This window comes from Canis aureus, chromosome 5, assembly GCF_053574225.1.
Source record: "Canis aureus isolate CA01 chromosome 5, VMU_Caureus_v.1.0, whole genome shotgun sequence".
Lineage (NCBI taxonomy): Eukaryota > Metazoa > Chordata > Mammalia > Carnivora > Canidae > Canis > Canis aureus.
In genome coordinates this window covers 72,755,718-72,780,391 of record NC_135615.1, presented here as the reverse complement: position 1 = coordinate 72,780,391, position 24,674 = coordinate 72,755,718, and the positions used below count along the sequence as shown (strand labels likewise).

The following is a 24,674-nucleotide window of genomic DNA, read 5'->3' as shown; positions in this document are numbered from 1 at the left end:
CAGAGGGAGAAGCAGGCTCTGTGCAGGGAGCCCGGTGTGGGACTCAATCCCAGGACTCCAGATCATGCCCTGGGCCAAAAGCAGGCACTAAACTGCTGAGCCACCCAGGGATCCCTAGAGGACAGGACCTTTCTTGAAAGATTAACCTGCAGTTGACCACTGAACATGAGTAAGATCTGAGTTAGACCAAGCCTTAGCAGTTTCTCGTAGAGTGCAGGCAAGTTGCCCTAAGAAAATAAATTGGGTAAAAATGCTGAAATCCCTAAGCTAGTTAAAATCTACTGCCAGTGTTTCCAGTGGAATTTAAGCTTGAGAAAATTGTCATCCTGCCTGTGATGTGAAGCTGAGTCACAATGGAAATCTTGTGAGGCTTGTGCTGGCTGCCAGTGTTACAGGGCAGTGGAGGTCCTGAAGGATGGGGTCTAGGAGGGAACCATCTAGAAGGTAGAGTCTAGATCCAGAGTGGGCTAAAAGAACATATGGTGGGGAGGGGGCTTCTAACAGCCATGTGACCAGTTCAAACCTTCAGGGTCAGGAAAAAGGCAAATGGGCTATTGGGTTTTTGTTTTTGCTTTTTCTTTTTTTTTTTGGTGAGAGACAGGCAGAGAAGTAGGCTTCCCGCAGGGCCTAATGTGGGACTTGATCCCAGGACTCTGGGATCATTTGCTGGGCCAAAGGCAGGGGCTCAACTGAGCCACCCAGGCATTCAAGTAGATTGAGTAATGGACCCTAGCCCAGACTGCTGGAATGCCTGGCCAGACAATTTCACTCTGGATAGAACAAGGTAGTATGAAGAACCTGGGAGAGCTTGTTGGGTTTATTTTTTTTTAAAGAGTATGACTAAGGTGATCTGTCCAAACAAGTACACTTGCAGTACTTAACCTGTGTCAGGCACCATTCTAAGTTTGGCACATACGATGAATGTAGGTGCTAGTCTAACCGGCTGATTGCCCAAGCCCACAGCTAAGAAGTAAAGCCTCTGAGCAAATCATCTCGTGCAGGTTTCCTGGGAGGGATCCTCTATACCCCAGGCCGACCCTGTGTCCAATTCTCATCTTTTCCTCTACCACATATGCAGCCTATGGAGGGGAAGTGCTCAGTCAAATGTCTGAAGAGGTTTTTTTCCCCCCTTCTAACCAGGCAGGGGTTTTAGTTTTTGGTACAAATTAACAAGGTAAGGCTGAGTAACTTGCTGGGCAGGACATAAGTGCATTTTTCTTTCCATGTCCAAAGTGTAGCTGAAGCAACACTGTTAGCAGGTATTCTAGGCCCCACCCTTTGTGCCAGACCTGTTTGCAACCTACCTGTCTAGGCTTTTTCCAAACAGGCTCTTTTTTTTTTTTTTTAAGATTGAGAGGCAGAGACAAAGGCAGAGAGAGAAGCAGGCTCCCCAAAAGGAGCCCAATGTGGGACCCAATCCCAGGTCTGAGCCAAAGGCTGAGCCGCCCAGGTGTCTTCAGGCCTTTTTCTGCATGTAGGCAGCCCTATCAGTTGCAAAACCTAGGAGTCTGAAGACTGCCTGCGTTTGAATTCTAATACCACCACTTGCTGTCCACGTGACCTTCGGCAGGTCACGTGACTTCTGCCTTGATTTTTTTTCATCCATAGAATGTGGATGGCAAAAGTACCTACCTTGGGGTTTTAATGAGCATTAAATGAGTTAATTGTAAAAGTTTAAAATGTATAAAGGCACAATGAGTTTGTTAAATATTGCTTTTGAAGCAAACAACCTAGGATACAGTGTCCAATAAATTCTGTTGAATGAATAAAGTCTACCATCACATATCTATTCCAGAACCAGGTTTATCTCAGGACGAACCCTATCATTCCAGGAGAAGTTAAGGGATTAGTAACTTCCCCAAGACCACCTAACTAGTAAGGAGCAGAACCAGGATTCGGACCTAACTCCCAAAACCGAATTAGCTTTGAACAAGACAGCATGGTGACGTATGTACATTATTTAACCTGATACTCCATGTACCTCTGTAAAGTAGGTACTCTTTATGCCCATTTTGCAGATAAGGAAAACCAGTTGGAGGATATGAGGAACTTGGCCAAGTCCTACAGCCAGTAAGTGGCAGGCACTTACAGAACCTATTTTCAACCTATGTCATGCCTCAAAAAATACTATTTCTACCTGGTTTAAACCACTTTTTTTTTATTAAGCTAATATAATAACCACTTCACCATAAAATCTCAGTTTCAGTTGTAATGAATTACAAACCCATGCACTCAGTTTTATTAGACACTGGAAAATAAAGTAGAAATGCATAGTTTCCTGAAAGAGTGAGAGCCCTTCCTTGGCCTCAAGGAATGGGACCATATATATAAGCTCAGTACCTGTATGTGCCTGGCACATGGCAAACTTTTTTTCTATGTTCTATTTCACTGATTCTGCTTCTATCTCGTTTTCTTCTGATTAAGTGGAGTTTACTCTGCCTCATTTCTTTTTTTTTATTTTCTTAACATTTATTTATTTGAGAGAGAGCACATGAGTGGGGAGGGGTAGGGGCAGAGGGAGGGACTCTGAAGCAGACTCCCTACTCAGCACAGAGCAACACTCCGGGCTCAATCTCATAACCCTGAGATCACAACCTGAGCTGAAATCAAGAGTTGGACCCTTAACCGACTGAGCCACGCAGACACCCCTCTTCCAGTCATTTCTTTTTTTCCTCTCCCCACCCCCATTTCTTTTTTTTAAATAATATTATTTTTTATTGGTGTTCAATTTGCCAACATACAGAATAACATTCAGTGCTCATCCCGTCAAGTGCCCCCTCAATGCCCACCACCTAGTCACCCCCACCCCACCCAGTCACCCCCACCCCCCGCCCTCCTCCCCTTCCACCACCCCTAGTTCGTTTCCCAGAGTTAGGAGTCTTCCATGTTCTGTCTCCCTTTCTGATATTTCCTACCCATTTCTTCTCCCTTCCCCTCTATTCCCTTTCACTATTATTTATATTCCCCAAATGAATGAGACCATATAATGTTTCCCACCCCCCATTTCCTAAGGTAGAAGTTGAGATCATTGATATGAGAGCTTTCTTTTTTTTTTAATAGGCATTTAGTGCTATCAGTTTTCCCTAATAATTGCTTTAACAGTATCCCACAACTTCTCATATGTTGTGTTTTCATTTTAATTCAGCTCAAAATACTTTCAAATTCCCTTTTGATTTCTTTTACCTATGGGCAATTTAAAAGTGCATTTGTCTTTAAATACTTGGGAGTTTTCCAAAGATCTTTGTTATTGGTTTCTACTTTCTTTTTTTTTTTTTTTTGGTTTCTACTTTAATGTCAGTGTAGTCTAAGAACATACTTCATACGACTTGAATCCTTTTAAATTTACAAGACTTGTTCTGTGACCTACAACATGGACTTTCCTGGTAAATGTATCCTGGGCACTTGAGAAGAATATATATTTTGCTGTGAAGACAGGTGAAACATTCTATAAATGTAATCAGTCAAGCTGGTTGGTTGAGAGTGTTCTTTAAGCCTACTATATCTTTGCTGGTTTTCTGCCTGCTTACTCCATCAATTATCAAGAGTGGGTTATCAAAATCTCCAGCCATAATTGTGGATTTGTCTATTTCTTCAAGAAGTTCTTCCAGTTTTTGGTTCACGTATTGTGAAACTCTGTTAGTAGTTGCATATCAGTTCAGGCTTGTATATTTTGATTAGTTGACTCCTTTATCATTTATGAAATTCCTTCCTTTATTTCAATAATATTCTTTGCCCTGAAATCTACTTTGTTACTACTATAGCTGCTCCAGCGTTTTTTCTCTTGACTAGTGTTATCAGAATGTCTTTTCTATCCTTTTGCTCTTAACCTATTTGTGTATTTATATTTAAACTATATTTCTTGTAAGTCGTGTATAATTGGGTCTTTTAAAATTTATTATGATAAACTCTGCCTTTTAACTGGAGTGTTTAGATCCTTATTTTATATGATTAATGTACTTAGGTTTGAGTCTTATCATCTTGATCTACGTTTTCTATTTGTCTCATCTGTTCTTTGTTTCTTTTGTCTTGTTATTCTACCTTTTAAAAAATGAGTATCAGGGGCACCTGAATGGCTCAGTCAGTGTCTGGCTCTTGATTTTAGCTCAAGTCGTGATCTCAGAGTTGTGGGATTGAGCCCTGCATTAGGCTCCTTGCTTAGCAGGGAGTCTTGCCTGGGATTCTCTCTCTCCCTTCCTTTCCCTTTGCCCCTACCCCACCATAGTTCTGTGCACTCTCTTTCAAATAAATAAATAACCAAATAAATATATTTTTAAAAAACGCGTATTGGGCATTTGGGTGGCTCAGTTGGTTAAGTGTCCGACTCTTGATTTGAGCTCAGGTCAAGATCTCAGGGTTGCAAGATTGAACCCTGCATTGAGCCCTGCATCAGGTGTGGAGCCTGTTTAAGATTTTCTCTCCCTCTCCCACTGCTCCCCCCAAAAAGATTAGTATCTTTTTCTGATTCTATATTACCTTCTTTGTTAGCTTACTAGCTATAACTTTGTTATTTTTGTGGTTGCTTTAGGGCTTATGGTATACATCTTCAACTTATCAGAGTCCATGTTAATTGATACTATATCACTTCACTTAGGATAGTATAAGAACCATATGTTTATCACTTCATAGTCTTAGTATTGTTGTCACATGTATCACTTTTACATATATTATAAAACCCATTTTTTTTTTTTTGTTTAAAGAGGTAATTCTCAAAAAAAAAAAAAGAGGTAATTATCCTTCTTACAGTTTTAAGAAAGAAAAAAATAGGGATCCCTGGGTGGAGCAGCGGTTTGGCGCCTGCCTTTGGCTCAGGGCGCGATCCTGGAGACCCAGGATCGAATCCCACGTCGGGCTCCCGGTGCATGGAGCCTGCTTCTCTCTCTGCCTGTGTCTCTGCCTCTCTCTCTCTCTCTCTCTCTCTGTGTGACTATCGTAAATAAAAAAAAAGAAAAAAAAAAGAAAAAATGAAGGTGAAATAAGGTACTTTCTAGTGCTCTTCATTCCTCTGTGTAGATCTAGATTCTCGTCTGGTATCATTTTCCTTCTGCCCAAAGGTCTTCCCTTAACATTTCTTTTACAATGATTCTACTGGTGATTAATTCTTTTTTTTTAAGATTTTATTTATTTATTCATGAGAGACACGGAGAGAGAGGCAGAGACATAGGTAGAGGGAGAAGCAGGCTCCATGCAGGGAGCCCAATGTGGGACTCGATCCCGGGACCCCAGGATCACACCCTGGGCGGAAGGTAGGTGCTCAACTTCTGAGCCACCCAGGGATCCCCTGATGATGAATTCTTTCAGCTTTTGTACATATTAAAATAACTTCTTTTCACCTTCATTTTTGAGGATGTTTTTGATGGGTTTACCTTATTAGATATAATTTTGCTGGAGTACTTTAAAGATGTTGCTCCATTGTCATCTTGTTTGCATTGTATCCTTGTCTTTGTTCCTCTGTACCTAACATGTTGCACTGTATCCTTGGTTTCTTTGTATATAACATGTCTTTTTTCTGACTGCTTTTAAGATTTTCTATCATTGGTTTTAAGCAATTTGATTTTGATGTATGTTGTTTCTTGTGCTTGGAGTTACTTGAGCTTCTTGGATTTTGTGTGGGTCAAGGTTCTCTAGAGAAACAGAACCAACAGGAGGTATGTGTGTAGATAGATAGAGATTTATTTTAAAGAACTGGCACATGTATTTGCGGGGGCTGGCAAGTCTGAAATCTGTAGGGCACTTTGGCAGGCTAGAAATTCCCACAAGAGTTGGTGCTGCAGTCTTGAGCCTACATGCAGTCTTGGTAGAATGCCTTCCCTTAAGGCCTTCAACTGATTGGATGAAGCCCACTCACATTACAGGAGGTAATCTGTTTCCTCAAAGTCTACTGATTTAAAGGTTATCATATCTGAAAAATACCATCACAGCAACTTCTAGACTGGCATTTGACCAAACAGCTGGCCACCACAGCCTAGCCAAGTAGACATATAAAATTACCTATCACAGATCTCTAGGTTTGTAGTTTGCAAATTTTTAAGCTGTTATTTCTTCATATGTTCTCTGTCCCCAGCTCCTCCTTGCTTTCCTGTATATTTGGCCACTTAAAGTTATTCAATAGCTCACTGATAGTATTTTCAATTTTTAAAAATTCTTTCTCTGTGTTTCATTTTGGATAGATTCTATGCTATGCCCTCAAGTTTACTAATCATTGCTTTTACAATATCGAATCTATTGTTAATAGCATCCAGTATATTTGCAATCTTAGATACTGCCAAGAAATTCACTTTGGGTCTTTTTAACTTCTATGTTTCTTCTTAACTTCTATGCATATGGAATACAGCTATAATAACTTTCAATGTCTTTCACTTCTATCATTTGAGACACTCCTAGGCCAGATTCAATTAATTATTCCTATTATGGTTTGTGCTCAATAAATAAAATAATGATAGAATGTGAAAAAATTAAAATTAGTATTTGGGTTCAGAACAGGAAAAGATAAAGTGAAGCCAAGGAAGGCTTCATGGAGATGGGAACTGAATTGAGCCTTAAGATTTATCAAGAACTTCGGATGCCTGAGCGGTTGAGTGTCTGCCTTCGGCTTGGGCTATGATCCCACAGTCCCGGAATGCTGCATCGGGCTCCCTGCATGAAGCCTGCTTTTACCTCTACCTCTGTCTGCCTCTCTGTGTGTGTGTCTCTCATGAATAAATAAATAAAATCTTAAAAAAAAAAAAAAGATTCATCAAGACCTCAGCAAGGCAGGAAGAAAGGCATTTGTTAGGGAAAACAGCCCACATAAGGCGAGAAGGTAGGATGAATATGGGCACCTTCAGAGTACACTGCAGAGGCTAAGGGGAGAATAGGACATTTGCCACCTGGTGCTCCAAGCAGAGCAGTGAAGAAATACCGTCTTTAGAGATTAGTCTTCCAAGATTTCTAAGCAGGGCATGTTCTCACAGCCATGAGTTAGGGAGACTAATGTGGGGAGATCTAGGTGGAACAAAATGGAGGGGAAGGGATGAGAGCCAGAAGCAGAAGCCAGGAGGGTGGTGCTTTAGACCAGAGGGGCAGAAACAGAAACATGAAGAGGAGAGAAGGAGGAAGAACCAGAAAAGAAGTTAAGGATTAAATCTTTACTTCTCAGAGAACCTTAATCTTGGCTGTAAGGACGAAGCTGGGAGGGGAGAAAATAAAAACATGATTTATTTTTGGTGTTGGGTCTTCTGGGAAGAGATATGGGGCTGAAACTTAGGGTGGAGGTCAGAATCAGGCCATTTGGACTGTCCTCTCATTTAAAAGAACAAGAGTTCTGGTTGACCCTACAGAACTTCCCTCAGCTCTATGAACCTCATTTGTCTCATTTTCCAACAATCATGAGGTTTTGTAAGGAACAAATGAGCTCATGGACATGAGTGGATGTGTTTCTGTAGTTAACAAAGTAAAAGATTCTACAAAATTGGTGATAATCATTCTTATAATTACATTAAGCCATGTGAATGAGTAAGATCTTGGAAGAAGACAGCAGAGAGATCAAAGATCCAGGCTTAAATTTGGAGAAGTTTCACAGCATATCATCCAAAAGAGGAGTCCATGATGGAGGCAGAAGTAAACTTGGAGAGGTAAGAGACCCTGAAGATGGGGGAGTACTTTGGGGTGGGCTCTGCATAGTAGAAGAAATTCAGTTGGTAAATATTCATCAAAAGTTCAGGTATGATTGAATGACTTTCAGAGTCAGAATCAACATGAAATGGAGAAAATACCCTTCTGCAGGGGTCCCTGCCCTGACCTCAGAAATCCCCAGACACAGTCAAAAGGCCAGAGGAGGTCACCTCAGGGAACACCTGACATCCTGAACTGTTTGTATCCATCCTGGGGAAAGACTGTTAACAAGAGAGCACCCAACCCCAATCCACACCCTCATCTTCTTTTTTAGCTAATCTCCCACACTTCTCTTGCTCCCCTCACTCTTGGTCTCCCCTTTCCCCAGTTCCATTCTCCATTTTGCTCTAAAACAAAACTCTGCTCAGGTCACTCCTTTGCTCGGATCCCTTCCCTAGTTCCCCACTGCCTGGGAACAGAGGGTGTAGTCCTTAGACACACGAGGCCCTGCATCGTGATGACTCTCCTCCTCCTCCATCGTTCTGCGCTCACTCCCCGGGCACCCCCTGCCCAGGGCATACCTTGGCAATTTCCCGCAACCACCCCAGGTTTTCATCGGTTCCCTGTCATCGCAAAGGATACGTGTCCTAGCTGCCCTGCCCGCTTAGACTTACCTTGAAAAGCCTTCCTTTAAGCCCCACGCTGAGCCAGATGCCCCTCCGTGGTGGTTGACAGTCTGATTTCTCATCTTTCTCTGACGGGGACCCTTTGGAGAGCAGGGAAGACCTTTCTCCTCCGTGCGGCCCCTGCCCCACCAGATCTTCCCAAGCAGACCCTGGCTTCAAGTTGTCTCGGGTCGTCAGTCCCCGGGTCGGGACTTGGAGCCTCGGAAATACACACGCACAATCCCGGGGCGTGGGCGGAGCGAGCCGGGTCCAGAGCGCTCCAGCCCGAGCGCGCCACTTGCACTTCCCGGGGCGGCCGCCAGGGGCCGCCGGGCTCTTTGTTTTCCTTTCTGGCCCGGGGTCGGGGCCGGAGGCCCGCAGAGCGCATGCTCTGGGGCAGTTGGCGGCGGGGCCGGCGAGCGGAGGAGTTGCTTGTGGCGGACCTGCAGCGAGGTGGGTCGCGCCGGTCGCGGGCGGGGGGTCGGGGCGGGGGGCGGCGCGCGGGGCGGCCGCAGCCGGAGCCCAGGCGGGCCGGGGCTGCTGCCCGCGCGCTCGTGTCGGCGGCGCCGGCCCCACGTGAAGCCGGGCGGCAGGAAGGCGCGGGGGCGGGCGCGCGGGTCCCCGGCCCCTCGGGGCGCCCTGGCGTCCGCCCGGCCCCGCCCGGCTCCGGCGAGGCCCGCGCGGCCCCCCAGCCGCCGCGCCTCTCGCCCGGCCCGCGGCGGCCGCGCGGGCGGGAGATTCAAACGGCCCGAGCGCGGCGGGCCGGGAGCGCGCGGCCGCGGTGACCCTGGGGCGCAGACCCGCGCGCCTCGCGGCCCGGGACCCGCCGCCCCCGCAGGGGCTGCCCTTCCGGAGCGGGAAAGGGATTTGGTCCAGCGTTCGTCTGTAGGATGCGTTTGGCAGAGCAGGGGAGCGATCCTGCCCGGAGAGAGCGTGTGCCTGAGGGACGCAGGGCTTCTGCGGGGGTCACCAGGCGCCGGGACGAGGACTGCTGGCCCTTGGAGACGTGTGCTGGGAGGCTCGCATCCCCTCGTCTGTCAGCCGATTATTTACTGGCTGGCTGCTCCGTGCTGAGTGGCCGGGGCTGGGGAACAATGGTGAGAAGGGCCCCGCGTGGCCCTTACACAGCCCCCGGCCCCCACGGGGACACCCATCCGGGGGCCTCCGTTACGGTCCCGTGTGTCACCGAGTATGTCCCTGGAGCCAGGGGCGCTGCTGCCGGCAAGTCATTCGTTCACCTGCTAGTAATTGAGGTGCTCCGACCAAGTGGGACTTCTGTGCCCTAGCGGAAGTTGAGTGTACGGAGTGGTACGGGGGCTCTTGGGGGGGGGGGCGGTCTCCCAGGCCTGCCCAGGAGGGTCAGGGTGGCTTTCCAGGTGAAAGGACAACGTAGTAGGGTTATGCAGCTGACTGCGGGGAAGGGGTTAGTGCAGTCCAGGCAGGAGCATGCAAAGGCATGAAGGTATAGGTGAGTTGTTGGGATCCCGAATTCCACAGATATTTAAGTCTGGCGCACAAAGAGTAACGGGACAGTACGGCAAGTCTTGAAAGGTCTGGAGTGCAAGACCAAGGAACACTGCAGGGGAGCAGGTGTCACCCAAGCAGGGCGTCAGAATGGAGTCTAGAAAGATGAATTCAGTTCATCTGCTCTTGTTTTTTTTTTTTTTTTTTTAAGTTTTATTTATTTATTTATTTATTTATGATAGTCACAGAGAGAGAGAGAGGCAGAGACACAGGCAGAGGGAGAAGCAGGCTCCATGCACCGGGAGCCCGACGTGGGACTCGATCCCGGGTCTCCAGGATCGTGCCCTGGGCCAAAGGCAGGCGCCAAACCGCTGCGCCACCCAGGGATGCCATCATCTGCTCTGGTTACAAAGACATCCCAAGAGCAGGAATACTGTTGGGCTTTGCAGCTTACTAGTTGGGTGCTCCGGGGCCACCCACCCAATCTCCCTGGGTGTTAGTTTCCTTATCTGTAAAATGAAGCTAAGATGCATGTGATGAGAATTATTAATATCCTGTATTTTTCATAAAGCAGTGGTTCTAACATCTGGTGGAAGCTCAAGCCCCTTTCCCCCAGGCATAGCTCTGTGTACTAGGGGGCTCCTCTGGTGAGGAACTCCAGGAGTGAAGGATACCAGCTCTGTGCCTGGCACATTGGAGCTCAGCAAGTGTTTGTTGACACATGAGACTGTCTCCTCCCTTTCCTCCTGGGGACCTTTCTCACAAAGAGATTCTTAAGCCTCTGAGACTGTCGGGCAAGTGTCTGCCCTCCTCATGTAGGCGCGGTGGGGTGGTGGCCAGGACAGCTGCTGTGGTCAGAGAGAGAGGGCTGTCTTTTTTTGCAGAAAAGAGGCTGTGGAGAGGTCATAGGAGGTCACAACAGGAGCACCAGGCCCCTGGTAGACTGTCTAGTCTGGTGTGCCTTCATTCACTCTCCCCAGAAGAGGGGAGGGAAGGAAGGGAGATAGATGCTCAGACCCTGGTCAGGAGTGGTCAGGAGACCTGGGATCTCATCCCACCTTTGTGGCCTGGGACACTTTCCTGAGCCTCTCGACTCTCTTATCTTTTTTTTTTTTTTTTTTTTTTAAAGATTTTATTTATTTATTCATGAGAGACACAGAGAGAGAGGTAGAGGCACAGGCAGAGGGAGAAGCAGGTTCCATGCAAGGAGCCAGATATGGGATTCGATCCTGGGTCTCCAGGATCACACCCCGGGCTGCAGGCGGCGCTAAACCGCTGCGCCACCGGGGCTGCCCTCGACTTTCTTATCTTTAAAACTAGGGTGAACACACTTACTCAGAGGGCATTATAGTTGGATATTCATGGAAGTTCACTCTATATCTTTTACTTATTTGTGACTGTGTCTCACTCTTCTCCCAGACTGTATGCTGCTGAGGATGGAAGCAGTGTTTGTCTGTTAGGGGTAAGGGGTGGACCAAAGATTGCTACTTATTCCTAGCCCAGACACTTAGTGTGTGGTTAAGAAAACACACCCAGAGCAGTTAGAGAAAGAGACTGGGGGATCCCTGGGTGGCTCAGCGGTTTAGCGCCTGCCTTTGGCTCAGGGCGCGATCCTGGAGTCCCGGGATCGAGTCCCACGTCAGGCTCCCTGCATGGAGCCTGCTTCTCCCTCTGCCTATGTCTCTGCCTCTCTCTCTCTCTCTTTCATGAATAAATAAATAAATAAATAAATAAATCTTTAAAAAAAAAAAAGGAGACTGTACAAAGGACTGATTTGTGCAATAGAGGATTTGCAGATGGGTAATAGGTGCAGGGCTCCACCTTTTATAATTTTTACTTATTTATTTTAAGCTTATTTATTCACTTCTTTAATAATCTCTACATCTTGGGGGGTCCCTGGGTGGCTCAGCAGTTTAGCACCTGCCTTTGGCCCAGGGCGTGGTCCTAGAGTCCTGGGATTGAGTCCCACATTGGGCTCCCTGCATGGAGCCTGCTTCTCCCTCTACCTGTGTCGTTGCCTCTCTCTCTCTCTATGTCTCTCATGAATGAATAAATTTTAAAAATCTTTAAAAAATAATAATAATCTCTACATCCATGATGGGGCTCAAACTCACTACCCTGAGATCAGGAGTTGCATGCTCTTTTGAGTGAGCCAGCCAGGTGCCCCCAGGGGCTCCACCTTTTAGAAGGTGCCCTCATCTCCTGCCCTACCTCCAGGATTGCCCACAACAGCATTCTGCAGTATCCAGAGGCCTTCATCTGAGAGGCAAATATTCTGAGGCTCATAGAGAACTCAGGTCTGGCCTTCCTCACATCTTTCAGTGGCTCCCACACCCACCTGACCCACTCGCTCAGACCCAGTGTCTCCTCTCTGGTCTCACTATCCTCATCCACTTCGTTGGCCTCTGCCCTCAAGTATCATGTTTGGCCAAGCTCATGGAGGATTGGGAAGGCCTGCCTGGGCTGCCTTCACCTCTGTCTGGATCATGGCCTGCCTTTGGCCGGTTTTTAAGTCAATCAGATATACCTGGGTTCTGTTCCTGACTCTCTTATGGCTGTATGAACTTGGGCAGATAAATTTACTTCTGTGAGCCTCAGGCCCATCAATTGGATTAAGAGTTATAGTCCTTCAACTTGTTGTGAGAAGTAAGAGGTTGTTGGCATAGAGAAGTTAGGCATGGCCAGTGCCACCAGAATGGCTCATATTTTAAGGATTAGGTTGGTATGGTGGACAAACATGTAAATTAGAGTAGTCAAGATCCAAAACTCTGTCCCAGTTTCTCTGGGAAAGAATGGTTAGTTTAGGATGAGAGGAGGGATCAAGATTTACCAGTGGAGGTGACTTTGGGACTGAGTAGACATTCTTCAGTAGGATAAGGGATGGGAAGAGATAGAGATGCAAACAGTATGGAGAGAACAGTAAGCAGTCCAAAATTCTGTGGGAAGGGAAAGGAGGATTTGACAGAGAAGGGATGAGGCCAAAAGTTAAGTCATTACCAGACTCTGGAGGCCTTTTGCACCAGGCTAAGAAATATGGGCTTTATCTTCCAGGCAAAGGGAGCCATTGGGGAATCTGAGCAAGGAAGCTGCTTGTTTCAGGTTCAACTTTTAGAAAGATCTTGAATGACTTATGGAATGACATGGGGTGGGGATCAGAAAGACCAGAGCCAAGTGGCTGCCTTTTCCTGGGGAGAGGATATAAGAGACAGGTCCCAGGCAGGTGAGAGAATGGGGAGCTCGGGGAAGAATTTGGCAAGGGCACTAGCTTTGTGGAGTGTGACCAACTTGGTGGAGACCTTCACTTCCTTTTCTAGTCCTGAATGAGATACTTTACCTTTCTGAGCCTCAGCTTCCTCATCTGTAAAGTAGGATAAATGTGCCTAGCTTGCAGTGAGATGCTCCACGATATTAGCCAAAACACAGGTGACTAAGGAGATGTTCACTGGGTTCCAACCCACAGTAACACGTTTTTGTTAGTGCCCCGTGATACCAACCACTTCGTATTTATTTTTCTGTCTCTCCTCCAGGCCTTGCCTACAGGTCAGCCTAGCATCAGCACCAGTATGCTGATATAATTCTTTTCTCTCTGTGTGTGTGTGTGTGTGTGTGTGTGTGTTTGTGTGAGTGTTTTAAGATTTTATTTATTTTTTCATGAGAGACACACAGAGAGGGGCAGAGACATAGGCAGAGAGAGAAGCAGGCTCCCTCTGGGGAGCCTGATGTGGGACTCGATCCCAGGACCCCAGAATCACACCCTGAGCCAAAGGCAGGTGCTCAACCACAGAGCCACCCAGGTGCCCCTCTTCCCTATGTTCACTTAACTTCTTGTTGTGAGTGCTTTTCCATGCTACTATATGCTCTCCCTCCCTGGCACAGCTGACCTCTACAGGTCATTCTAATGAGCCGACAGGAGATTTGCCTTTGGTAGGACAGGGCTTTGGACACGGTGAACTGGCTGCCAGCTTGGCCAAAAATACAAGCTGTCTACCTGAAATAAGGGATACCTGTTCTATCCTACACCCCTTAACCCACTCAGCTCTGCATGCTTAACATCCCTTTTTGTTGGCTCCCAGCAACTTCAGACTTAATGAAAACACCTGGTAAAATGGGGCTCTCCAGTCTCCTCTCCCACTTGTCCCAGCTCACTATATAGAACTCTGCCATCCTTTTAGTCATTTTTTTTAAAAAAGATTTTATTTTTAAGTAATTTCTGTACCCAGTGTAGGGCTCGAACTCACAGCCCTGAGATCAAGAGTCACATACTCCACCAGCTGAGCCAGCCAGGCGCCCCATTCCATTCTCCAAGTCATTTAAGCCAACGCCTCAGAGTCCTTGTGTTTGGCCAAGCGCTTAGGGGGAACCTAGGTAGGCCTCCCTGGGATCCCTTGGATTTTTTTAGGATGAAGAAAGTCATTCTGGATCCCTCCCTCTCCCTCACTCTACTACACATCTAATTCGTGAATCAAATCTGTCTTCTATCTATTTATTTATTTATTTATTTATTTATTTATTTATGAATGATAGTCACAGAGAGAGAGAGAGAAGCAGGCTCCATGCACCGGGAGCCCGACGTGGGATTCGATCCCAGGTCTCCGCCCTGGGCCAAATGCAGGCGCCAAGCCGCTGCGCCACCCAGGGATCCCTCAAATCTGTCTTCTAGGTTGATCTGTTTTGTCTCCTTTTTCTCTGTTACCTCAGACAGACCGACCAGATCAAGTCAACATCATCTCTCACTTGGATGCCTGCAATAGCCTCCTCTGCCAGTCCATTCCAGTTTCTTTACAGTAGCCAGAACAACCATTTAAGAATGTAAATCCGATAAAGACTTTCTTAAAGTTGTTCTGTTTTCCCTAGAAGGCCTTGCATGACCCAGCCCCTGCTCACCTTGTGCCAGCTGACCTTTTCTTCTCCAGCTGCAGCCACACTGGCCTCTCCAGGTTTCCAAACTTGCCACACCATTTACTAGGCTACTTTTGTCCTGCTCTTGCCCTGCTGGTTTTTTCATATTTCAAGTCTTAGCTTAAATGGCACCTTCTGACCACTCTCTTCCCCTAACCCAAGTTCTTTTCTTTTCTTTCTTTCTTTTTCTCTCTTTCTTTCTCTTCTTTCGTAAAGTATGCATAAAATTTACCATTTTAACCATTTTTTCCCATTTTAACCATCTTTAAGCATATAGCTCAGTGTTGTGAAGTACACTCACATTGTTGTTCACCTCCAGGTTATCTCTTATGTCACCTTGCTTATTTTTCACTCAGCACCACCCCTAATGTTTCTTTCCTGCTACAATGTAAACTCCATGAGAACAGGGAGAGGATTAATCTCCTTTTTCCTTGCTATACCTGGCCCAAAGCCAAAGCACCGGTAATAGCCACTCACATATTTGTGGAATAAATCCCTCTCCCACTCCCCCTGTTCTCTGGCTCTCACTCTCTCTCAAATAAATAAATACTCTTATAAATAAATAAATAAAGAGGATAGAGCTCAGAGAGGTCAAGGCTGCTGGCCAACCATGGTCACAAAAGCCAGGGTGAACAAGCCACAGCTCTGGCAGGTAAATCCGGTTCCCTCTAATGCCAGAGGATGTGCATTTTAGCATGGTAAGAGGGGGTCTCAAAGAGGCGGGTTGGAAAGGAGGAGTCACCCCTAGAGAATAAACAGTTGGCTGACATTCAGAAATGCCACTTTATCAGAGTCAGAACTGGGCAGTCACAACCTGTAGAAACTTAGGCTACATAGGCTAGGAGGATTCTAAACCTCTGGCTACTTTCTTATCTTCAATCCTTTATTCTCCCTAAGGATAGTTAGCAGAAATGTGCTCAGAAATTCAGAGGCCATTGGCCCTCATGCAGAGGGGAGCTGGAGAGGCTGATGCTCTAGGACCTGGTGGAGAAAGAGATGGTTAGGCCCACAGGTGAGCCTGAGAAGGGCTCTTGGAGTTCCTATTCCATTTATTATCTTGGGTAGAGTCTCATCTCTTAGCTACAAAATGGAAGAGAGGTGGGTTGCATTAGATTAGAACTGTTCAAGCATTATGTGGGGCAGGCTCTACATGTTATAATGCCAATATTAACTTATTACGTTTATAGTATTAGCTCATTTAATCCCACATAACAAAGATGTAGGTAAAATTATCCATTTTACTGAGGAAGAAACTGAATCATGAAGAGATTAAGTTTTTTCCCAAGGTCAAGCATCTAGAAAGTAGCTGAGCACTGATTCTGGTCCTGAGACTCTTCACTGGCATAGGCTATACCCCTTCTATTATCAGGATAGCTCTAAAGTGCCCTGGCCCCTGCTGTCCATTCCAGAGGGTTTACCGTCCAGATTTTGGGAACACTAGGCTTAGACAATATGACTGCTTTTTATAATCTTATTTTTTTTTAATTTTTATTTTATTTTATTTATGATAGGCACACAGTGAGAGAGAGAGAGAGAGGGATCCCTGGGTGGCGCAGTGGTTTAGTGCCTGCCTTTGGCCCAGGGCGGGATCCTGGAGACCTGGGATCGAATCCCATATTGGGCTCCCAGTGCATGGAGCCTGCTTCTCCCTCTGCCTGTGTCTCTGCCTCTCTCTCTCTCTCTGTGTGTGTGACTATCATAAAAAAAAAAATTAAAAAAAAAATTAAAATTAAAATAAAAAAAATTAAAAAAAAAAAAAAAAAAGAGAGAGAGAGGCAGAGACACAGGCAGAGGGAGAAGCAGGCTCCATGCACTGGGAGCCCAACGTGGGATTCGATCCTGGGTCTCCAGGATCGCGCCCTGGGCCAAAGGCAGGCGCTAAACCGCTGGGCCACCCAGGGATCCCTGCTTTTTATAATCTTAAAGACTAGGGCTTTATAAAGATTTATTTCCAGGGCTGGGTATGTGGAGGAAGAAGGCTTTGGACACAATTTGGGCTGGATTGGAATTGAGAGAGCTGGGGAGAATGTCTCTGTTCTCAGCAGCCTTGAGGAAGACAGGGAGACCATTGTGGGGCAGCAGCCGCCAAATAAGAGAAGGGTTTGAGGCTGAAGCTCTCAGCTATCCTGGATGGTGCTAGGTCCAAGAACCTTTCTTTCGCCCATCAGTCATTCCCCCCTTCCTTATTTAACACCTGGTGAGTATATACAGTGTTTCTTTCTTACTAGATTGTTTAGGAAAGCCAGGTTCCTCCCAGGAGTGGCACTTTTGGATCAGAAGGCATAAATGGTCTGGTTTGGTTTAATGTAATGAAAATAACTTTTTTTTTTTGATCTGATAACAGTAGTCTTTACCAAAGTTACTAGTGGTTATTTCAGGGTTGGGGGGGGGGTACTATGAAAGGTACTTTACTTAATACTGTTCTTCAAGATTTTTATTTTTATTTTATTATTATTATTTTTTAAGATTTTTATTTTTTATAATAAAATAAAAAATAGGGTGCCTGGCTGGCTCAGTCAGAAGAACATGCAACTCATGATCTCAGTCCCATGTGTGTAGAGATTACAAAAATATATAAATAAACCTAAAATAAATAATAAATAACTTAGAAATATATGTAAAGTTATTTGTCAGATACTTTAGATAATATAGAAAGGTACAAAGAAAAAAATATGTCTGGGGCACCTGGTGGCTCTGTCAGTTAAGTGGCTGCTTTCTCGGATAAATTCTAAGTAGAATTGCTGGAATTCCTCTTATCTTTTTTGGGGTTTTGGCAAATGTTGCCTAGTTAGGGCAGGAAAATGATTGCCATTTCTGAAATGGAATATTTGCCTCGGTTTTTCAGGAAAGGAAGATGCCACCAAAACGTATAGCTAAGAGAAGGTCACCCCCAGAAGATGCTCTCCCCAAAAGCAAGAAGGTGAAGGGTAAGTTGGTATTGGCCTTTATTTCCGAATGGAGAGGGCCTCTTGGAGCCCCCAGAATCTAGGATTGGGCTCCTTCCTTCTCGACATCTGAGGCTGAGGAGCCTGGAAGCCCAGAAACTCCACCCAGATGGAGGGTCTCTTGTAGCTTACTGAATCCCACCCTCTGGAAATCATGAAGGAGCAGAGACTTGTCTACACAGCGGTACTGGCAAAAACAACAACAACCAACCAGCCCCCAAAACAAGACCCTAGCTAGGACTTTGCTCTAGGCAGTAATGCTCTAGGGCTAGGACCATTGACTTCCAGAAATGGGTTCAAGTCCAGGCTCTGCCACTTTCTAGCCCTGTAGCTATGGGCAAGTGACTTAACTTCAATGAGCTTGAATTTCCCCATTCATAAAATAGAGGCAAGAACAGCACCAACCTCACTGGGCTGTTAAGAGGAAAGAGATAATATCTTGCTAACATTTGAGGGAGGTAGCTGTGTTTCCCCCCTTCCTGGGACTGTGGAGGGAGATGGGGAGGAGAGAGATCCACCCCCAATCTGGGAGGGGAGAGTGTGAACCCACACTCAGACAGTGTCTGTCTTTTGCAGACCGTCGTAACCAGGCAGTGAGGGCCGTTGCCTCCCGTCGTGTTCCAGGTGCCCAGAGGCTGAGCCCTCCTGACCAGACAACCCGACCATGTGGCTCCCTGCCCAGGGCACCCTCTGCGCAGCCGTCGCGGCCCTGGCAGCCGTGGCCACGCCCCCCGGGGGAGGAGCTGGACGCCATTGGCTGTCCGGGCCCGCGGCGACCGCCGTTGGCCAGCAGATGGCCCGGTGCAGTCCCCTGGTTGGCTTGTACATTTCCTCATCTGCTGGTTTTCTGCCCCTGCTCCTGCCCCTCCCTGTTCAGCTGCTTGGCTGCTCCCAGATAGGAGCGGAAGGGTTGGGGAATATGTCTAGGCGTTAAGTCTCAGCCGGAGGATGGAGGCTAGGGACAGTGCTCTGACCCACGTAGGTTCCCTTTGGCTTCAGTGCAAATTTCCGTGACCTTGGGAAGGTTACTTAACCTCTCTGAGTCTGTTTGCTTTCCTGTAAAACAGGAGCCTAAATATGGAAGGTTTGTAGCATAATTTAAGGGACTAGGAAGCAATTTAACATTCATAGAGTTAGCAGTCAGTAAAGGGTAGACGTTACCTGAGTCCTCACTGTTGGCACCGTGACTCCTGAGAACTTAGAGCCAGCCATTCAGGAAAGCTATATGCATCCTCACTATTCTCTTCCGTCCCCACCAAGATTTCTATCACAGTATTGAGTGTCTTCATGTTTCCATCTTTTCCCTCACATTAATAACGTGCTCAGCTTTTAGTTTTCACAAAAACTTTGTGACAGAGTTATTTTTGTTATTCATATTTTATAGATGAGGAGACAGGCTTCTTAGAAAGATCCTATGACTGGTCTGTGGCAGAGCAGGGGCTTGAACCCAGGTCTGTGTGGTTCCAGAGCCCATGCAGTGACCCTCTCCTCCCTCCTGTCATCGTGCACACTCAGGAGCCATCTTCTTCATCCCTCAGTCTCCCATAGGTCCCACAGCACAGAACCAGGCATCGTGCTGACACTGGGCCAGGGCGACGTGGGCCAGCTGGGGCTGGGCGAGAATGTGATGGAGAGGAAGAAACCAGCCCTGGTGCCCATTCCGGAGGACATCGTGCAAGCTGAGGCTGGGGGCATGCATACTGTGTGTCTAAGCAAAAGTGGCCAGGTATGTTGGGGTGGGTGGCACAGGATTGGACCGGGCCCAGGATTGGGGGGCTTGGGGAAGGAGCTTTGAGCCACACACATTATTCTGTGGAGATGGAGCTGGTTAGCTGCGCAGGGAGTTGCCTAAACAAGAATGGACTGAAGCCAGACCTTCCACTAATGGGGGCATCTTGGGCACAGGTCTACTCCTTCGGCTGCAACGATGAAGGAGCCCTGGGACGGGACACATCAGTGGAGGGCTCAGAGATGGTCCCCGGGAAAGTGGAACTGCAAGAGAAAGTGGTACAGGTGTCAGCAGGAGACAGTCACACAGCAGCTCTCACTGAGGATGGTCGAGTTTTCCTCTGGGGCTCCTTCCGGGTAAGACCAAGTCTGGAAGACTGCATGGAGGTTGACTAGTGAGACCCCAGTGATAATCCATTTCCACTTCCTTGTTGTACTTAATGGTAGAGAAATCATGGCCCAGAGGCAGAGCTTGGGCTCAGACCGGGTCTCTTCTCTTCAGCCGTCTACACCATTGGCTGTTTCCTTGAATCTGTATCAGGAAGTGTGTATCTTGAAAAGGAGTGGGTCAAGGATGCCTTTGGGCTGAGGCTTACCCAGGAAGCCAGCCTGCTTTCTCACCCATCTCCCTGCCTTCAACCTCTGCCCTCCCAGGCCCTCTTCTACATCTGTCAGGGGTTTGGGGGTCCATGGGAAGGATTGTCACATCTCAGAATTTCTGAGGGAAGGGAGTGTAATTTAAACAGTAGAAAAAGGGATCCCTGGGTGGCGCAGCGGTTTAGCGCCTGCCTTTGGCCCAGGGCGCGATCCTGGAGACCCGGGATCGAATCCCACGTCGGGCTCCCGGTGCATGGAGCCTGCTTCTTCCTCTGCCTGTGTCTCTGCCTCTCTCTCTCTGTGTGACTATCATAAATAAATAAATAAATAAATAAAATAAATAAATAAATAAATAAATAAATAAACAGTAGAAAAAGTAAAAATAAAAACAGTAGAGTCAACATTAAAATTGTGATACTTCGGTATTTAGTTTATTTTGAAACGTCAAAAACAAAAGTGTTTCCTCATCAGGGCTATTTTTAAAGTTTTTTATGGAGAATTTCAAACACATAAAAGTAATCAGAAAAATACATTGAACATCCATCTCCTCATTTCACAGTCATCAACTTTGCCAAGCTTGTTTCCTCTCTACTCCCATCCACTACCCTATTCCTTTCTTATTTTAATGCAAATGACAAGCCACATATGATTTCATTCATTAAGTATTTCACTGTTTGTCCTGGCTCCTGCCCACTTCTTTATCCCCATCTGGCACCAATGCCCTTCACCAGACAGCTCTGTGGTTGCCTGCAAGCCTGGATCTGGCTGGTTTGGGGCAGCCAGGACTGGCTGGTAAGTGCTGTGTCCTGCTTTCTAGGACAATAATGGTGTGATTGGACTCTTGGAGCCCATGAAGAAGAGCATGGTGCCTGTGCAAGTGCAGCTGACTATGCCTGTAGTGAAGGTGGCCTCAGGTGAGTCTGGGGGTACTCACTCTAGGCAGGAATTGGAGAAACTTGTTCTGGGGGCTGGGCTTGTCTTGGGCCTTACAGACAAGCCTTGTATCCTCTGCCTTCCTCTCCCCCTTAGGAAATGACCACTTGGTGATGCTGACAGTTGATGGTGACCTCTACACTTTGGGCTGCGGGGAGCAGGGCCAGCTGGGCCGTGTGCCTGAATTATTTGCCAACCGTGGTGGCCGTCAGGGCCTTGGTAGGTGGCTCAGGTCCCTTTGGCCAGGCAACTTGGCAAGCCACCCCTTGGTGAAGGTCAGATGCAGGAGGGAGTCTCTATGTGTGTTTAGGCTTGCATCAGATAGGCCTATGGAGATAGATGAGAACTCTGACTCTAAGCCAGACCACCCTGGATTTGAATCCTGGTTCTACTACCTATTGGCTTTGGGACCCTGGACATATTTCCTCATCTCTAAACCTACTTCATTGGGTTGTGGTGAACTGAAATAGGTTAACATAGAATGTTTGGCACATGGTAAGTTCTGTGTAAATGTTACCTCTTACGGCTTTGGGATTCTGAGCGAGGCACTTGTACTCTCTTGGCTTCAGTTTCCTCTTTTTAATAGGGAAAAGGGAAAAGAATCCCTGTGTAGCTTCCCTGCAAGGGCTATAGTTTTGGGAAAAAACACGCAGGGCAGAGAGAGAAGCTGTATGTGTCTGCCACTGACTCTCGCCTCCTCTCTGCCTATAGAACGACTCCTGGTCCCCAAGTGTGTGATGCTGAAATCCAGAGGAAGCCGGGGTCATGTCAGATTCCAAGATGCCTTCTGTGGTGCCTACTTCACCTTTGCCATCTCCTGTGAGGGCCATGTATATGGTTTTGGCCTCTCCAACTATCATCAGCTTGGTGAGTCCCAAGCCCTACACCTGGCATAGCCCAGAGTGACTTGGGTTCCAATCCTGGCTTCTCCACTCATTCGTCATGCATCCTTGATGGGGTGAGCTAACCCCTCAGAGCTGTAGTTTTGTCATCTGTAAATTGAGACTATGCGTACCTTGGTGTTTGTGTGAGGGAAGCAGCATCACTGTGTGAGGGGATGAAGAAGGACCCCTCCTTGGACAGCTTCACCCCTGACCGCTCTATCTTGGCCTTTTCCTCCCAGGAACCCCAGGGACAGAATCTTGCTTTGTACCCCAAAACTTGACATCCTTCAAGAACTCTACCAAGTCCTGGGTGGGCTTCTCTGGTGGCCAGCATCATACAGTCTGCATGGATTCAGAAGGTGGGACCTCTGGGTCAGGGGTGGAGTGTTCCTGGCCAGACTCCTGAGACCATGGTCCTTGGAACCTGGATCTGCTCCATTGGTTGGGCCAGATGTGGGTCCTTGAGGGCCACCCCCATCCCCCAGAGTCCTGGCACTTTTCCAAGCATGAGTTCAGTGGGGTCCTAAGGAGGTTCTCCCAGGCCTCCCCCAAAACCAGGAGAGATGCTGCAGACCTGCTTCTCACCGCCCTGGTTGTGGGGCGGTTAAGTTCCCTTGGATACGGGAACTTAACCCTAACCTGGTCTACCTGGAGTGTACCTTCTGCTACTTTTCATCTCTCCCCCCCTCCCACAGGAAAAGCGTACAGCCTCGGCCGGGCTGAGTATGGGCGGCTGGGCCTTGGGGAGGGTGCTGAGGAGAAGAGCATACCCACCCTCATCTCCAGGCTCCCTGCTGTCTCCTCAGTGGCTTGTGGGGCCTCCGTGGGGTATGCTGTGACCAAGGATGGTAAGTGAGGCTACCTGCACTTGGTGTGGTTTAGTTTTGAGGGTCATGGTTCTTACCCCCAGAGCTCATCAGGCTCTGAGGTCCATCATCAAATAGAGCTGAGGTGCAGAGAGCACGTTGCTTTTCTCTCGACTGTCAGAAGCTCTGGCTTTGATGAACGTAAAATGAGTGAACAGATTATTTTAATGAGGGTGATTTGTTTTGTAGCATAGAAAAATAATAAAGAGAGACATATCACTGAGGCCCAGACAGCCAATAGGCCTTAAATCCAGGTCTCCAGACTCCTAACTCAGGCTTATCTTTACATTTTCCACCAAGGTGACCCCTTGATTTATAGCCTAGTATTGCCACCTTCCAAGGGAGTTGTACTTAGACTTTTATTAGGAGAAAGAAGGCTTAGATACCAGGGTTCTGGCAGGTACAGGAGAGGAGGGTGTGAACTAGGTGGTCACCAAAGCCTGAGTGGGTGAGTGGGATAGCCATGGACACCTTGAGAAGCCTGGAGCTGATGGAAGCGCTTGACCTGGGATTATGTGGGAATAGTTCCTGAGGAAGTAGAGCTTGTACTACACCTTAAAGGCTCAATCCTTTATGATAAGCAATGGAGCTCATCCCAGGCACAGAAATGTCTAGAGCAGTCTCAAAGGTCTCAGAGGTCCTTGGAATGGAAGGTTAGTGTAAGGGTTTGGAGAGTGGCCAGTCATGTAGGGCCTTGAATGTCATGCATAGGGGAAGGGAGAAGTCTTTGGCAATATGTAAGGACTGTGGTCTCTGGTTGACAAAGCTGTTTTTTTAATCCATCCTCTCCTTGGCTCCCAGCTCCCCTGAACTCCCAGAGGCAGGGACATTGCTCGGCTACTACAGGCCAAAGCCAGAATTTACCCTCATGTTCCAGGCTTCTCATGATATAGGAAGGTGGGGCTAGGGATCCTAGAGACAGCTGCCCCCATTTCTCTCCCTTGCAGGTCGTGTGTTTGCCTGGGGCATGGGCACCAACTATCAGCTGGGCACAGGGCAGGAAGACGATGCCTGGAGCCCAGTGGAGATGACAGGCAAACAGCTGGAGAACCGTGTGGTCTTATCTGTGTCCAGTGGGGGCCAGCACACAGTCTTACTAGTCAAGGACAAGGAACAGAGCTGATGAAGCCTCTGCGGGCCTGGCTCCCGGCCCCCCACCCTCTCTCCTGGAACTGAGAAGCTATGAAAACTACAGATTCCAGCAAGCCTCCCCCAGCCCCGAGTGCTCTGTCATCTCCTGCCTTTTTCCTATCAGCAGAACAGAATCCTTTTCCTCTTTTCCATCCTCCTTTCCTGAATCATCCTGCAACCTATAGGATGAAGGGGAGGTGGGAGGGAATGGAAGAGGGGAGGGGGTTTCGGCAGCCGGAACATTGCTCACCCCAGAGCTCTGTGGTTAGACCTTTCTCCCTCATCCCTACCTCCCATGGTCCTGGCTGACCCTGGTTTTGCCTGCCAAAAACCAAAAATTCCTCCCCTCGGGATTTGGTGCCCACGTTCTGAAAAGTTGGGGATCTTCAGGCCCTACTGTAGCCATGTGCCACTCTGTCCTTCACAATCCACAGGCATATAAATGGTATGGTGGTCAGACCCAGCTGTCATGGACCTATGCCTGGGGGAAACCTGAGATGGGGCAGGGCTGCCCAGCCATGGGCAACCCCAAGCCAAATATGTGGCCCTCAACAGATGTTCATGGGGAAGAAAAAATGATCCTCCACTTGATCAAGAAAAAAGCCAATCAGCCTTTATCCCAGAAGCACAAAGCATTCTGCCCTTCAGGTATTGCCTGAGTATCCTGCCCATCCAACCTGCCTTACCTGCAGCCAAGGGCCTGAAGTCTGGAAAGGAAGCTACATCTGCAGGGCAGGACATGGAGGGAAGGGGAAGGAAAGTTTTATAAACAAACTTATAGCAATATTGAAAGTGAAGGGAGGGAGGGGAAGGGGGTCAGAGGGCCAGAGGCTGGTGCCCAGGAAGGGAAGCAGCAGCTTGTACAGTGGCTGAGAAAATAGAAAACTGTTTTGATTTTTTAAAAATGTAAAGTATTTTGGAGGGGAGAGTGAAATCTTTTAACACTTTGAATAAATTTAGAGTTTTATAAAA

At 47.4% G+C, this 24,674-nt stretch overlaps 1 protein-coding gene and 1 long non-coding RNA gene across 13 annotated transcripts in view; one reads left to right on the top strand and one right to left on the bottom strand.

The window, feature by feature from the left end:
- The window catches only part of LOC144314575 (uncharacterized), a 38,841-nt gene extending 30,167 nt beyond the window's left edge, over window positions 1-8,674 (bottom strand). For all 3 annotated transcript variants that reach the window (XR_013380462.1, XR_013380461.1, XR_013380463.1), the window contains exon 1: window positions 8,265-8,674. This is a non-coding gene — a long non-coding RNA (uncharacterized LOC144314575). The remainder of the gene's footprint in view (window positions 1-8,264) is intronic.
- RCC1 (regulator of chromosome condensation 1) lies at window positions 289-24,674 on the top strand. Of its 10 annotated transcripts, none has more exons than XM_077898875.1 (13): window positions 369-444; window positions 2,019-2,070; window positions 7,480-7,610; window positions 17,464-17,545; window positions 18,140-18,187; window positions 19,102-19,289; window positions 19,469-19,648; window positions 20,706-20,802; window positions 20,918-21,040; window positions 21,533-21,688; window positions 21,945-22,064; window positions 22,401-22,553; window positions 23,519-24,674. In XM_077898875.1, exons 3-13 carry the CDS (start codon window positions 7,488-7,490, stop codon window positions 23,692-23,694), a joined length of 1,446 nt encoding a protein of 481 aa, XP_077755001.1. In that variant the 5' UTR covers window positions 369-444; window positions 2,019-2,070; window positions 7,480-7,487; the 3' UTR covers window positions 23,695-24,674. The 10 variants fall into 10 exon arrangements, with proteins under 10 accessions (XP_077754998.1, XP_077755003.1, XP_077755001.1 ...); XM_077898873.1 differs by lacking the exon at window positions 2,019-2,070 and adding an exon at window positions 1,802-1,947 and having other exon boundaries at window positions 377-444; XM_077898872.1 differs by lacking the exon at window positions 2,019-2,070 and having other exon boundaries at window positions 289-444.